A 15,810-nucleotide genomic window follows, 5' to 3' on the forward strand; every position below is an offset into this window, starting at 1 on the left:
CCTCCTGGCTATGGAGTAGGACCCTTCTGGAATGACTGTCTTAATTTCTTCATGGCTAGCTGTTACACAGAAAGGCAGGGGGCAAGGTTAGAGTGGTATTTTTAGGCTTTATGGCTAGCTTTGGGGGAAAAGGGTTCTAGTTTCTATGACCTGCCTTGGGGAAGAGGGATTCTAGTTTCTATGGCTTGCCTGGGGGTACAACAAGGGGCAAGAGACAACAGGGCAGAGAGAAACTTGGCTTCCAAGGCTTTCACTTGGGGTATTATTTTCTGAGCCTCAACACAAGATTGGTAGTAGAAGATGAGGCCAAGTGCTTTGAAACCAAGTGCTTTTTAAATCCTTTTTCCAGCCAGGTTTATACCCACTAAAGCCCCACTGCTAGGGAGGAAAAAGAGAAGGGCAGATGTTGAGGCTTAGGAGAGAGGGACTGGAGTGAGGAAGAGAGGCCTGGAAGTCCATTTTTCTTTCCTCGTGTGTCCAGAGATAGAGAATGGGCGATACTAAGACAAACGAGACTGCGTCGTTAACTCTGGCTGGCATCCGGATAATTCAGGCCTGGGAGAAGTGACTCCACTGCCCCAGGACTCAAAGTCAGGTTGTAGTTACGGCGGTTAGATGTAAGAGTCTTGGAACTTGCTCAATCCCATTTCAGTGCGGTCTGCTATACAGATTCAAGAGCCCTCCTGTAGTGGGTGGGGACAGGCGTTTGGCCGGAAACACTCAGGTGAGAGTCCTCAGAACTGGGGATGTGGTGACAAGAGCCCTGATTGCCAGCAAGCAAACTAATTTCTGAGCCTCTTATTTGTGAAACGAAGTAGTTGGATTCATTTTTTAAAGCTTGCCGGTTTGTGACATAAGCATAGTTACTAATAAAATCCCTTACATGTACGCAGTGCTTTCCCATTCGTTCTCTTATTTTTGTGTCCAACGGGAGGGTGGGGAGGAAAGAAGCAAAGTAGGTATTTTTATTATAATTTGTGGTTGTTAGTGCCATCATTCCCATTTCGAGGTGACGGAGTCGCCTCCGGAGCCGGACCGGAACGCCTACGCAGTCCATCGCTCGCCCCAAATGCCTTCGTTCCACCCTAGTTCCACGATGGCTGCCGCAGGTCACCGGACCAGAGACAGGGCGGGGCGCGGCGCCCGCGCAGTTTGGCCTCAGCGCGCCGCCGTAGCCCGCCGCGGCCGCGCGGTTGTCTCCTCGCGCCCAAGCGCGAGCGCCGCAGTGGGCGGGCCTGCGCCGTGCGTCCCTGCGTGAGTCCGGCCCCCGCCAGCTCCGGAGCGGCCCGAGGGCTCACAGCCGGCTTCTCCCTAGCTTCGTCCTGCTCGCTAGCCTCGCCGTCATGCTGGGCACCGCTCTCCGCCGCTGCGCCGTAGCCGCAGCCGCAGCCAGCCGGGCCGGCCCTCGAGGCCTTCTGCACCCCGCCCCGGCCCCCGGCCCCGCCGCCGGTAAGGCCCCCCGCCTGCCATTGCCCGCGCCCGCGTGTCCTTGCGGTGACCTGGGCCCCCGCCGCCACTCGAGGGCAGGCTCCCCTCCTCGGCCTATCCCCTGCTCTGCGGGCCGGAGGCCGAACCCTGTGACTGCGGGCCGTTCTGGCCGCCGCCTCGAGTTGTGGAGGACGTGAGGGTGCGCCCCCGGTGCCTGCTTCCGCGCGACTTCCTGGCGCTGGCACCGCGAGGGGTCAGGTGTGGACCTGCTGTGGGCGCCAAGGAGGGGACTCAGCGCTCTCCTTCGGTTCCCGGGCCGTGACCGTGCCCCGGCGCCGACCCTGCGGCCACCTGACCGGGAGTGGCTGCCGCCGGCCTGCAGCGCCTTGGCGAAGGTGACATTGAGTCTCCGGGCGCGCCCTCAGGGTAGGGGCGGGGGTGGCCCCTTCTAGGGACCTCTGCACCACTGCTAGCCCCCAGTTTCCGAGGACTCCATATGCTTCCGTGTGGGACACGTTATTATACTGTTAAATCAGGCATTTCTTAGCGTTTTGTGTAACCTTCACAGCGTGTTCTGTCATTTTTTAGAGACTGCTGTGCCACGTTCTAATTCTTCCACGTTTAAAACAGATCGACGTGTGTGGTGGTTCGCTGCGAGCCGGAAGAGAGCCCGAGTATTGATAGATCTTATAAGAATATTACCATAGAAAATTGGATACCACAGACTCAGGAATAGTGGATTTTACAAACATGGGAAAACTTTGTGTTTTTTCCCCTTTGGATTAGAAGCCTGATTGCTGGACTATGAGATATGCTGCTAATTCTTGTCTCTTATTTTCCTTCCCCTTACATGTGTTCTGGGATATTTTGTGTCCAGCACTGTACTTTTAATTACAGTAACTGCACTTTGGTCTTGGTCCATGATGGTAGTATGTGCTGTGTTATGAAATACAGCTCCTAGGCATGCATGTTTAAACATGAACTCAGAAACCCAAAACCAGTAATGTTGTTCCCTTGACTATTTTAGGTATTTTAACTAGTCACTTCAGAAGCTAAAGGATATATTTTGCTTCATTCAATTTATACTTTTATAATTTATGAAACAGTAGAAGTATAAGGAAGTACTGTTCTTATAGAACAGTAAGGTTGGAGTGCACTTGCGACACCATCTTGTTTTTACAGAACAGGAAGCTGAAACCCATCTTGGGAAACTGACTCCTTTATTAGTGGTGAACCATTTTTGTTTCTTACCCATGGTTAGGTTTAGGCCATCCAGAGTTTGTCAGATTTTTGGGGTTTTGTTTGTTTATTTCCTTATCTAATTGCTAAGGCAGCAAATACTATTTTAATTTTTTCATATAGATACATTTTGGGAGGGTACTCTTGAGTTTTTCAAAAGAATTGCTACGTTTTGTGGGATTTGGGGGAAATGGTGGGGGTTTTTGTTAAACTATAGATTATGGGGGTTCTTCTTTTCTTAGTGGTTTATCTCCTAGGTGTTGTATTGCCCCCTCCCGAGTGTAATTCATAAAGCAAGAGCTTTATTTTAGGTATTTGTCCTATAGACCTAAATACTTGCCACAAGGAGGCAGTATTAGTTACAAGTGGTGTCAGCTGCTACTTTCTGTGGTGACCTTGGATGTGTTCACCTTAAGCCTCAGTTGCCTCTTCTCTAAACTCAGGAGAATATTTGATAGTTGTGAGGTTTAAATGAGATAGTGTAACTCTTAGTACTTTGCCTGGCACAACTGCTTAATGCATATTTGCTTTATTACAGTGCATTTCGTTTTTGCATATTATAGGCTGGGATTTGTTACCAGTATGAGACTGAAGAAGTTTTATGTAATGGAAAGTCAAAAGGAATTAAGGGGCCAGGTGTGGTGGCTCACACTTGGGAGGCCGAGATGGGAGGATCGCTTGCAGTCAGGAGCTTGAGCCAGAGCAAGACCCTGACTCTACAAAAAATAGAAAAATTAGCTGGGTCCCGTGGCATAAGCCTATAGTCCCAGCAACTTGGGAGGCTGAGGCAGGAGGATCATTTGAGTCCTGAAGTGTGAGGTTGCAGTGAGCTATGATCACGCCACTGCACTTTATCCCAGGCAACGGAGTGAGACCCTGTCTCCCCCCGCCCCCTAAAAAAGGAATTAAGGGTCTTGGGTGAAGCTATCCAAGGTCAAATACTTGAAATGTCTGGAAGGATTGACCTATGGGACCTCAAATTTGCTCTAGTTAAGTAGCAGCCCAAATTCCATATTTGGTCCATGAAGATGCCTTCAACTTAAAACATAATTGTTGCCTAATAACTGCTGAATTAGATGATTAAATGTTTTAAATAACGGTTAGGTCTTCTAGTCAACTCTTAAAACCTATGAAATCCTGGCTCTTACTTCCTTACCCTGAGACCTGGGGAAGACCTGGAAGGAAGAGAATTTTGTCTTTCTTGGTGCAGGGCTGACTTTAAGCAGCACTTTTATTACATTCCAACCTTCTTTTCTGCACCACTCTCACATTTCCAAGGTCCAGGGCAGGTTTGCACCCTCAACACCCTCAATGACCCTTCTGATAATAATCAATAACTTGTTAATGTGCCCTCTACATCATTCACTGCCATTGCTCATTGCTGGAGTTACCACCACCAAAATGTCCATTCTTTGGGCCTGTGGGAGCTGATTAGTTATTAAATATAAAGCCATCTGATTTAACTAAATTTAAACCCAAAGGATTAATGGGCCCTTTGATTTTTCTAAATACATTAGGGTTTTTTTGTTTGTTTTGAGACAGTTTTCTCTGTCACCCCGGCTAGAGGCTGGAGTGCAGTGGTATCATCATAGCTCACTGCATCCTCAAATGCCTGGGCTCGAGCAATCCTTTTGCCTCAGCCTCCTGAGTAGCTGGAACTACAGGCTTGTGCCACCATGCCAGGCTAATTTTTCTATTTTTTGTAGAGGCACTTGCTCAGACTGGCCTCAAACAATTCTCCCACCTCTGCTTCCGAAGTGCTGCCTGACCCACCTAGCCCAGTAAATTGAGTGCATAACTGAATGCCAAAAAGCAGTGTTAGAAATAGCTTTGTAGTTTCAGGCCCTAGAAATGTCCCCATTTTTCATGGCTGCATCCCTTTTCTTACTTTGGAATCTTCAGGTTGTGTAAAAGCACTGAGTAATTGTTTTCCAAAATAGTCTGCCTTACAAGCCTCAAAACTAGATAGAAATACCTTAAGGGTGGTGGTAGTGGGCAGAGAATTCTTGTATAGTTTGCCTTAAAAAATGTTAAGCATGGGGGTGGCGGAACATGTTCATAGCTAACAGAATGGCTCCTGCTCTATCCCATAACTAAAGTTAGGAATATAATTTAAACCATGTGGGAGAGTCTGTTTTTGCCCTCCTGGAAGAGATGTAGGTTCCAAACAGTTTTCTAAAAGACTTTTTGGAATACAACCAGTTTGTAATTTGGCTTTCAGAGAGAGGTGATCAAAAATCATTGAAGATAATGATCCTGACTTGGATTTGCAGTTGCTGGTCATCTTTTTCACAGTTAGAAAACAAAGCTAGTACTCATCTAGTCAAATCCATGCCCAGCAGTGAGCAAAAGGAATTGCTTATCATGCAACATTTACTGTTCTGGGTAGAAGGGCAGATAATTACCTCTGGAGAGGGAGTACATAAATTTTCGTTTTTCTTGGGTAAACACTTAGGAATGGAATTATTGTGTTATATGGTAGATGTGTCTTTAACCTGGTAAGAAACTTCATAAACAGTTTTCCAAAGTGGTTGTATCAGTTTACACTTGCACTTTAAGTATTCATTTAAGGATAACTTTAGTTTTTGAAAACAGTAGCTTATAAATTTTTTTTTTCTTTTCTCAGTGGGGTTAGACTGCAGGAATAAATTCTTGATAAGCAGGTTAGAGAGTTGTTCTGATCTATGCTTTCTGATATATTAAATGTGAAATCAGTCTTGTAAGCCTTAATAAATATCCATGTAGTTTTGAATAAATGTTTGCACTTACCAGATACATTTAGGTCTAGAGATCCATTCTTTTTCTCTTGTCATAGAAATTAAAATGTGTCCACTTCCAGTCCATTTGTATATATGTCCGTCTTCATTCTGAGCTTGGATTGTGGACGTAATTCAGGTCTCTGGGAAGATTGGGACTTGTGCTGTGATCCTGTGGGACTAATGGCAGGTGCCATAGGCTCAAATGATAAGTGAAAATCCTTTCACTTGATATAGCAGTGACAGTCTGTCTCCAGAACTGGCTAGTCTCCCATATTCATCTTTTCTGCTTCTGTTTTTCCCTACTCTTCTCCTGCCAGTTATTGTGTTAAGGATGTATAGGATATTCCTAACATTTAATTTTTAGAGTATTCTTTCTTTCTTTTTTCTTTTCTTTTTTTTTTGAGACAGAGTCTCACTCTGTTGCACAGGCCAGAGTGCTGTGGCCTCAGCCTAGCTCACGGCAACCTCTAAATCCTGGGCTCAAGCAATCCTCCTGCTTCAGCCTCCCAAGTAGCTGGCACTATAGGCACTTGCTACCACACCCTGCTAATTTTTTGTTTTTGGTAGAGACGAGGTCATCACTCCTGCTCAGGCTGGTCTCGAACTCCTGACCTCAAGCGATCCTCCCGCCTCGGCCTCCCAGAGTGCTAGGATTGCAGACATGAGCCACCACGCCCAGCCGTATTTTTCAGAGTATTCTTAGAACTACAGTGATGAGAGGTTTCTTAAATAACTAGAAATTGTACCAAGCTTGTCTAATTCAGATAATAGGAAATGTCCCTAAATAGGTCAATTAAGATATTTTTAGATAAGGGTTAATTTATGGCCACCATTTATTTAGTACCTACCAGGTGCCAACCCCGATGCATAGTGTTACCTGTCTGCTTTCATATTTAATCTTCGTAATCTGCTAAGGTGGTAGTATTGCCATTTTATAGATAAAGAAAAATGAAACTCAAGTTAATTTTCTCAGGGTCAAACAGTGGGAGAATGAAGAGCCTAGAGGTAGCTGACCACTAGGCTGTGCTGTATCACAAGAGTCAAAGGTAAAAGTTCTTGCCTCCTATCCCCCACCTGTTTGAGAGGCTGTTCGGAAGGAATCCAGCCATGTGCGATGGCTCACACCTGTAGTCGTAGCTACTCAGAAGGCTGAAGTGGGAGGGTCACTCGTGATCAGGAGTTCAAGACCAGCTTGGGCAACATAGCAAGATCCTTGTCTCTAATTAGTTAATTAATAAGATAGGAGGAATCCAGATTTCAAAACTCTTTATTCAGTGCCCATTTGACAGGCAGAAAGAAAAAATGAAAAGACTTTTTATAGGGTACTGTAAAGGGTGTATTGATTGGGAGTGGAATGCTGAAGGCAAGAAAAAGCATGAAAATAGTTGTATGTCCTGTTTTCTTGACAATATTATATTAAAAATTTCATTTATAAGTATCTTATAAAACAGTATTTTTTTGCATTGGGTGTAGATTAGAGAGCATGTTCCACCTTAGGGGATTATCAAAATCTTTGGAGAAGGGACTGTAGTTTGATACAATTTCTAAAATTACCATTGCTTTTTTGTGATGTGTAACTTATTTTGGAATATAATAGCATAAGATTTTTAAAAAATTATCAATAAAGCATGTTCTAAATTTGCTTAAGAACTTCAATGGACATTAATATTATTTTTATTTTATTTTATTTTTTAAAGATGAGGTCTCACTATGTTGCCCAGCCTGGAGTGCAGTATCTATTCACAGGCATGATCATCACACACTACAGTCTTGAACTCCTGGCTCCTGCAGTCCTGCTTCAGCCTCCCATGTAGTTGGGACTACAGGCATGTACCACCATGCCCAGCTTGGACATTTTTTATTAGGAATTAATACTCTGCTTGTTGTAAAAATTTAAACAGTATGAAAGTATATAAAGAAATAAAGTTTCTAGGCCTCGTGCGGTGGCTCACTCCTGTAATCCTAACACTTTGGGAGGCTGAGATGGGAGGATTGCTTGAGGCCAGGAGTTCGAGACCAGCCTGAAGAGGGGCGAGACCCTGTCTCTACCAAAAAAAAAAAAAAAAGAACAACTAGCCAGGCGTGGTGGCACATGCCTGCAGTCCCAGCTACTTGGGAGGCTGGGGCAGGAGGATCACTTGAACCCAGGAGTTTGAGGTCACAGTGAGCTATGATGACACCACTGTACTCTTAGCTGGGGCAATAGAGCAAGACCTTGTCTCAAAAAAAGAAAAGAAACAAAGTTTTTCCCTCCCAGAGGGAACCACTGTTAATAATTTCAAGCTCGTATTACACATTGGGGGGAAAGCATAAACATACCTATATAATCTACTTGCTTTTCTTAATTTTAAGGATTTCTTTCCATATTAATATATGATGTATCATTTGACCTGTTGAATATTTTTTCTGCCTTAACATATATAGTTGATTCAGAATTTAATGCATTAGACAAGATATGTCAAGTACTGTTTTTGTACGTTGAAGTTATTGCTCTTTCACCATTGTAGCTATCCAGTCAATTCGCTGCTATTCCCATGGATCACATGAGACAGATGAGGAGTTTGATGCACGCTGGGTGACATACTTCAACAAGCCAGATATAGATGCCTGGGAATTGCGTAAAGGTAATTGGAACATAGACATATTTGTCTAATTTAGTGTGTAAATATGAACTGTTTCCACTACTTTGTTGAAAGCAGCTGTTTTGAAAACATGTATCATGTAAACTGGTTACCGTAGTGCAACTTGCAGGTAGGAAAGTTTACAGCTTCCATAGTAAGTGTTTCCTATAAAGTCGGGTTTTAAAGCAGGTGCTGTTGACATTTTGGGCTAGATAATTGTTGTAGAGGACTGTCCTTTACAATGTAGGATGTTTAGCAGCATTACTGGCCTCTCTTCACTGGATACCAATACATACACACATCTGCAGTTTTGACAACCAAAAATGTCTCCAGACATTACCCAGTGTTCCCTGGGGGACACAGTCACCCTGATAGAAAACCCCTGCTGTAGCCATAGAGCTAGGTGAGCAAAAGCTAACAGTTTTGTACATTTTAATTTTCTTTCTAGGTGCCTCATTAGCTTAGTAGGTAGCACGTCGGTCTCATAATTTTCTTTCTTTTTTGCTTTGTACAAAGAGTCAGCATGGATGTACATTTTAAATAATGTACACGGCAGTCATTTAGTTCTTTTTTCCTCTAGGTCATGGTTTGGTTTTTGTTATTTTTATTCTCAGTTATGAATTGTCTTGCCCTGAATAAGTGTCCAGTCTAAGTAAGCTAGAATTTGTCTTTTAAGTTTGCAGATGCACATTTAACATGCATAAGTACCATTAACGATAACTTCGTCACTAATTTTAAGTATAGGATAATTTATCTCAGAGGAAAAATTCATTCTTTGTGACTGCATTCTAGCATTGTATTCACCAGTATCCTTTGTTTAAATATTTTAAAATAATAAAAGCAAGAGACTTAAGTGCTTTAAACTTCTCTGCAGGAATGTAATGACTCCATTTTGCTACAACCAGGGGAATTCTTACTGAATAATCTTGAGTAGAAGTAATGAAAAGAACAGCAATTCTCTGTTTCCATCAAGAGAATCTTAAATTTGATGATGTGTCATTTTGTGCAAATCTGGAAGTAATAGTGCCCAGTCATTTTCTGGTTGAATGTTTATGAGTCTGTTCACTAATGTTTCTCTATAATATCTCCTTAATGTCCTCATTTGGGTTTCATTAACTCTCCTTAAGCATTTCTCTGGTTGTTTTTAGATTATTTTCCAATCGAATCTGTTTTAAAGCATCCAAAATACATGCATTGTACTAGGCGTTAAAGATAGGGGTTGAAAGTGACCCACTTGTTTGAAAAGAAACTAGCTAATTATTATGAAAAGTATTTGCATTTAAGAAAACACTTAGGGTTTTTTTCCTTCAGTGTGAATGCCATTTCATAGTTCTTCCTTTCCACTAATTCACTGTGGAAGATCCACTGTGATCTTATCATCTAGAATTTGTTAATGGTAGATTTCTCTTGTTTTATACATAAGAGAATAGAGGGCTGGGTGAGGTGGCTCACGCCTGTAATCCTAGCACTCTGGGAGGCCCAGGCGGGCAGATCGTTTGAGCTCAGGAGTTCAAGACCAGCCTGAGCAAGAGCGAGACCCCTTCTCTACTAAAAGTAGAAAGAAAATTAGCTGGACAACTAAAAATATATATGGAAAAAATTAGTTGAGCATGGTGGCACATGCCTGTAGTCCCAGCTACTCTGGAGGCTGAGGCAGCAGGATTGCTTGAGCCCAGGAGTTTGAGGTTGTTGTGAGCTAGGCTGACGCCATGGCACTCTACCCAGGGCTACAGAGTGAGACTGTCTCAAAAGAAAAGAAAAAACTAGCCGGGTGTGGTGGTGCTCGCCTATAGTCCCAGCTACTCGGGAGACTGAGACAGGAGGATCACTTGAGCCCAGGAGTTTGAGGTTGCTGTGAGCTAGGCTGACATTATGGCACTCTAGCCTGGGCAAGGGAGTGAGATTATGTCTCCAAAAAAAAAAAAAAAAGAAAGAGAATAGAGACCCAAACAGATAAGATCACATGTCCCTGATTCAATAAAAATATAGATAACTAAATTGTAGTTTAAGTGAGGATATGTTGTGTTGACATGGCTCCTCTTTTTAATTTTGCAGGGATGAACACACTTGTTGGCTATGATCTGGTTCCAGAACCCAAAATCATTGATGCTGCTTTGCGGGCATGCAGACGATTAAATGATTTTGCTAGTGCAGTTCGCATCCTAGAGGTTGTTAAGGTCAGTGAAATAACAATACTAAAATTGTTCTAGAAGTGGGTGGGCTATTGATCGGGTATTAACATATTCTATATTTTTGAATTGGTTAAAATGCCTAAAATTAATTCTTATATAACTAGAGGAAATGTACATTGCAATTAAGTCGTTCTAGAGGTCACTTTGACAGCATTTATCCAAAGCCTCTAAAATTGTGTATGATATATACCCTTTTGTTCAGCAATTTCATTTGAGAATTTATCTTAAGGAAATAATTAAGGGTATACAAAGATTTCATCTTTTTGCTATTTGTGATGTGAAATTAAATATTGTTAGTGGTTTTTTAAAATGAGACTTCCCAGAACAGATTATTAGTACACAACTACTGATATTAAAGAAATGTGTTTGACATTAAGCATATTTGTGGCATATTAACTAGAGAACGTTATGAAACAGTGTTTGTGGTGTGACTCCATTTTATTTTTTAAAAAAATACATATATATGAAAATGTAGGAGGATATATCCTAATTCCTCTCCCTCTTGTTTGGTTATAGTTTCTAGGTTTTTTGTAATGAACAAATATATTGCATTTTAAACATGAATTTTAATTTAAAAAATACAATTAAGGAGACCTAGAACTTGTTGAAGCAGAAGAATAGCAGCTTGGCACTTTCTTAGTTCATTTGACTTTTTAATATTAGCTCTTGAGGAACCTTGTGACAATACAGGTATAATTGTGTGTTGTGAAAATTCTGCTCTGGGCGCAGCTCTCCATGAAAAGACATTGTGGTCTGTAAGAAAGAAATTCCAGGCCGGGCGCGGTGGCTCACGCCTGTAATCCTAGCACTCTGGGAGGCCGAGGCGGGTGGATCGCTCGAGGTCAGGAGTTCGAGACCGGCCTGAGCAAGAGTGAGACCCCGTCTCTACTAAAAATAGAAAGAAATTATATGGACAACTAAAATATATATATACAAAAAAATTAGCCGGGCATGGTGGCTCATGCCTGTAGTCCCAGCTACTCGGGAGGCTGAGGCAGTAGGATTGCTTAAGCCCAGGAGTTTGAGGTTGCTGTGAGCTAGGCTGACGCCACGGCACTCACTCTAGCCCGGGCAACAGAGTGAGACTCTGTCTCAAAAAAAAAAAAAAAAAAAAAAAAAAAAAAAAAAAAAGAAAGAAATTCCAGATCTGTAAGGAGGAAAATGTGACATTACTTTATCTATAATGGGTAAGATAATTAAGGGTTCTGTAGGCTATCAATCCATTCAGCACTGGTAGTTAATTCAGTTAGGGTCTCAAATTGGAGGCAAATGAAAATATTTTTCCCCGTGTTAACTTAATTATTCCTGTTGCCTGCTAGGCATGCTTAATTGCCTTCACAGAATTCTGTCATCACCACCTTCTTTTCCAGTAATTCAAGACTGTGAAATACTTTTTCTGGATTTAGTCTTAAAAACCTACCTGAACAATGTCTATATAAGATGCCCTCTTTATTGAACAAATGTATTAACTTAAAAGTAGATGACCTGTATTTTATGCTGTTAGCCTCTGCATATGTAATTAAAAGCTTTTTCAAGTTCATTTTATTAAGAGACAGCTTTTCAGAGAGTTAAATGTGAATATTCTCTTTGCCATCAGGACAAAGCAGGACCTCATAAGGAAATCTACCCCTATGTCATCCAGGAACTTAGACCAACTTTAAATGAATTGGGAATCTCCACTCCAGAGGAACTGGGCCTTGACAAAGTGTAAACCCCATGGGTAAGCAACAAACCACTGAACAAGGCAGGAGAACAATCCAGGGACAGATGAGTAGATGACATTTTGGTGCTTTCAGGCAGAGTAAGACCTTTTAATGTTCTTGTTAGAGGTAGTGGCCATGAGCATAAAGAAATTTAGAAAGTACCAATGACTGCCGGGCACGGTGGCTCATGCCTGTAATCCTAGCACTCTGGGAGGCCGAGGCGAGAGGATTGCTCAAGGTCAGGAGTTCGAGACCCGCCTGAGCAAGAGCGAGACCCCGTCTCTACTAAAAATAGAAAGAAATTATACGGACAATTAAAAATATATATGGAAAAAATTAGCTGGTCATGGTGGCGCATGTCTGTAGTCCTAGCTCCTCAGAAGGCTGAGGCAGCAGGATTGCTTGAGCCCAGGAGTTTGAGGTTGCTGTGAGCTCAGCTGACGCCATGGCACTCTACCCCGGGGAACAGAGTGAGACTCTGTCTCAAAAAAAAAAAAAAGTACCAATGATGATAAATTTAATGAGCTGAAATTATTCCTAGTTGTTATCATTGTTTTCTTACTGGTGTAAAAGCAAGTAAAAACTCCCTTTAATATAGATACTAAAAATCTGTATAAAATAGTATAAGCATAAAAAATAGCTTAGAGGACCATAAAATGAATCCATGTACCCACACCTAGATTTTCAGATATTATGATTTTACTTTTTTTTTTTTTTTTGAGACAGTCTCCCTCTGTCATCCTGGCTAGAGTAGTACAGTGGTGTCATCATTGCTCACTACAACCTCAAACTCCTGGGCTCAAGCGATCCTCCTACCTCAGCCTCCCTAGTAGCTGGATATATGGGCTCACGCCACCATGTCTGGCTAATTTTTTTCTATTTTTAGTAGAGATGGGATCTTGTTCTTACTCAGGCTGGTCTCAAACTCCAGACCTCAAGCAATCCTGCCTCTGCCTCCCAGAGTGCTGGGATTACAGGCATGAGCCACCTCACTGGTCTTTTTTTTTTTTTTTTGACTCAAAGTCTTGCTGTATTGCCCCTGCTGAAGTGCTGTGAACTCAGAATAGCTTACTGCAACCTCAAACTTCTGGGTTCAAGTGATCTTCCTGCCTCAGCCTCCCAAGCAGCTGGGACTACAAGCATGTGCCTCCATGCCTGGCTAATTTTTATAGAGACGGGCTCCTTCTTGCTCAGGCTGGTTGTTTGTTTGTTTGTTTGTTTGTTTGTTTTGAGACAGAGTCTCTGTTGCCCAGACTAGAATGCTGTGGCGTTAGCCTAGCTCACAGCAACCTCAAACTCCTGGGCTCAAGCGATCTTTCTGCCTCAGCCTCCTGCGTAGCTGGGACTACAGGAATGCGCCACCATCCCCAGCTAATTTTCTCTATTTTAGTTGTTTGGCTAATTTCTTTCTATTTTTAGTAGAGATGGGGTCTTGCTCTTGCTCAGGCTGGTCTTGAACTCCTGGCCTTAAGTGATCCTCCTGCCTCTGCCTCCCAAAGTGCTGGGATTATAGGCGTGAGATCATGTCTGTCCCCTGATCTTTTTGTTTTATCTTTGTCCACCCCGTCACCAGCACAAGCTCCCTGAAATCAGGCAGCTCATCTTTATAATACATGGTAAGGATTTTGTGTTATTAAGGATTTCTGGGCTGGGCTCAGGAGCTCATACCTGTAATCCCAGCAAAAAATTTAAAAATTGGCTGGGCGTGGTGGTACTCGCCTGTAGTCCCAGTTACTTGGAAGGCCGAGGCAGGAGGATCACTTGAGCCCAGGAGTTGGAGGTTGTAGTGAGCTATGATGATGTAGCCCAGGCAACAGAGAAAGACCCTGTCTCAAAAAAAAAAAAAAAAAAGAAAGAAAGAAAGATTTCTGGCCAGATGTGGTGGCTCATACCTATAGTTCTCGCACTTTGGGAGGCCAGGAGTGGGTTGGGGTGGGATAGATTGCGTGAGGCCAGGAGTTTGAGACCAGCCTGGGCAGGATGGCAAGACCTGGTCTCTACAAAAAAAAGTTAAAAAAAAAAAAAATATATTCTGTGGAGAAAACTAGTTGCTCAGAATGGAAGATTCCCTAGTTTTATATATATATAAAAAATTATTTAAAAAAAAATATTTTAGAGACAGGGTCTCACTCTCTCACCCAGGCTGGAGTACAGTGGTGCCATCATAGCTCACTGTAACGTTGAACTGCTGGGCTCAAGGGATTCCTCCCAAATAGCTAGGACTACAGATCCTAGCTGGTGGTGAGCACTACCATGCCTGGCTAATTTTTTTTTTTTTTTTAAATGGGGTCTTTCTATGACCAATGCCTCCAAAAGAAAACAAAAGTGGCGGTCTTGCTGTGTTGCCCAGGCCCCTGTCAAACTTCTGGCTTCAAGCAATCCTGCCTCAACCTCCCAAAATGCTGAGCTTATAGGCATGAGCCATCACACAGGGCCTAGTTACATTTCTGAAGCTTTTGTCTATGGTTCAACTCCTTTTTTTTAATTGATTTTATTTTTTTATTTTTTTTTTATTTTTTATTTTTTTTGAGACAGTCTCACTCTGTTGCCTGGGCTAGAGTGCCGTGACGTCAGCCTAGCTCACAGCAACCTCAAACTCCTGGGCTCAAGGGATCCTCCTGCTTCAGCCTCCTGGGTAGCTGGGACTACAGGCACGCCCCACCATGCCTGGCTAATTTTTTCTATTTTTAGTTGTTTGGCTAATTTCTTTCTATTTATAGTAGAGGCGGGGTCTCGCTCTTGCTCAGGCTGATCTCGAACTCCTGAGCTCAAGCAATCCTCCCGCCTCGGCCTCCCAGAGGGCTAGGATTACAGGCGTGAGCCACCGTGCCCAGTCTATGGTTCAACTCTTAATTTTTCATTTTATCATACATTAGTCCCCTGGGGTCCAGAAGATCCATGTTATATAGGATATATTCTAATTGCAGTAACATACTTTTCACAGAAAAAAATTTTTTAAGGACAGCTACCAAATGCTTTTCTAATTGGAAAAGAGGACTACCCCAGTAAGTGCTAGTGGTATGAATGGCAAAACAGCCACAAAGCTAGTTCCCTGTGAGTTGACTATAGGCAGGATTAAGTATTGTAAGAGCAGAAAGGGCTACAGAGAGATGGTTTTTCCTGGAGTGTAGCTCTAAATGTTATTTTTTAATAAGATTTCTGCCTTTTTCTTATTCTTTCCTGGCTAATTCTTTGTGTTTTCTCTTACAGATGGGCTTCCTAAGAATTTGTTGATATTACTACTTGATTGTAAACAGTCACCTGGAAATACTGATGATAACATATTACCTTATTTGAAACTGTTTTCCTTTATTGGGTACCAAACCATGTAATGGAAACTTGGACTTTAATAAAAGGGAAATGTGTTTGAACTGAAATTGGGTGTTTGTTTCATGTGTTTGCATTGAGAAGCAGAAAGTGAAATGCCAGAGGGTCATTGGCTTCCCGGTTGAGTTGCCTTCTTACATGCTGAGAGAACTGCTTTCATTCTCTGGAGACCATCTGACGTGAAAGTCAGCTTCATCAACATGTTCGAGTGCTCTGGCTGGTAAATTTGCTCAATGCTAGAAGGCATTTATATAAAATTTCCTTGTTGACACCTTAGGCTTAGGGGACTGGTTATCTGTGGGGATGGATCAAATTGTGTACCTTCCCAAAACAGGTGAAATGAGGTTTCAAAGTGGTCATTGAGATAGTCTTGATGTGCTGTGCAGTAGCCAAGCCCTCTCATACTGTGTGTCTTAGTACCCCTTTCTTTCCCTATCTGTTCCTCCCTAGCAGCGTCCCTAACTGCAGTAATTGCCTTGCACATCAGAGCATTTGCTGCGGCAGATTTGGAAGCATTCTGATTACAGAACTGAGTAAAACA

At 42.6% G+C, this 15,810-nt stretch overlaps 1 protein-coding gene across 1 annotated transcript; it reads left to right on the forward strand.

Moving 5' to 3' along the window:
* Window positions 1-1,236: 1,236 nt before the first annotated feature.
* COX5A (cytochrome c oxidase subunit 5A) lies at window positions 1,237-15,810 on the forward strand. The gene is made up of 5 exons (XM_069457329.1): window positions 1,237-1,449; window positions 7,934-8,050; window positions 10,103-10,224; window positions 11,837-11,959; window positions 15,153-15,810. The coding sequence occupies exons 1-4, from the start codon at window positions 1,344-1,346 to the stop codon at window positions 11,948-11,950; spliced, it is 459 nt and encodes a 152-aa protein (XP_069313430.1). The 5' UTR covers window positions 1,237-1,343; the 3' UTR covers window positions 11,951-11,959; window positions 15,153-15,810.

Source organism: Eulemur rufifrons, chromosome 2 (genome assembly GCF_041146395.1).
Source record: "Eulemur rufifrons isolate Redbay chromosome 2, OSU_ERuf_1, whole genome shotgun sequence".
Taxonomy (NCBI): domain Eukaryota; kingdom Metazoa; phylum Chordata; class Mammalia; order Primates; family Lemuridae; genus Eulemur; species Eulemur rufifrons.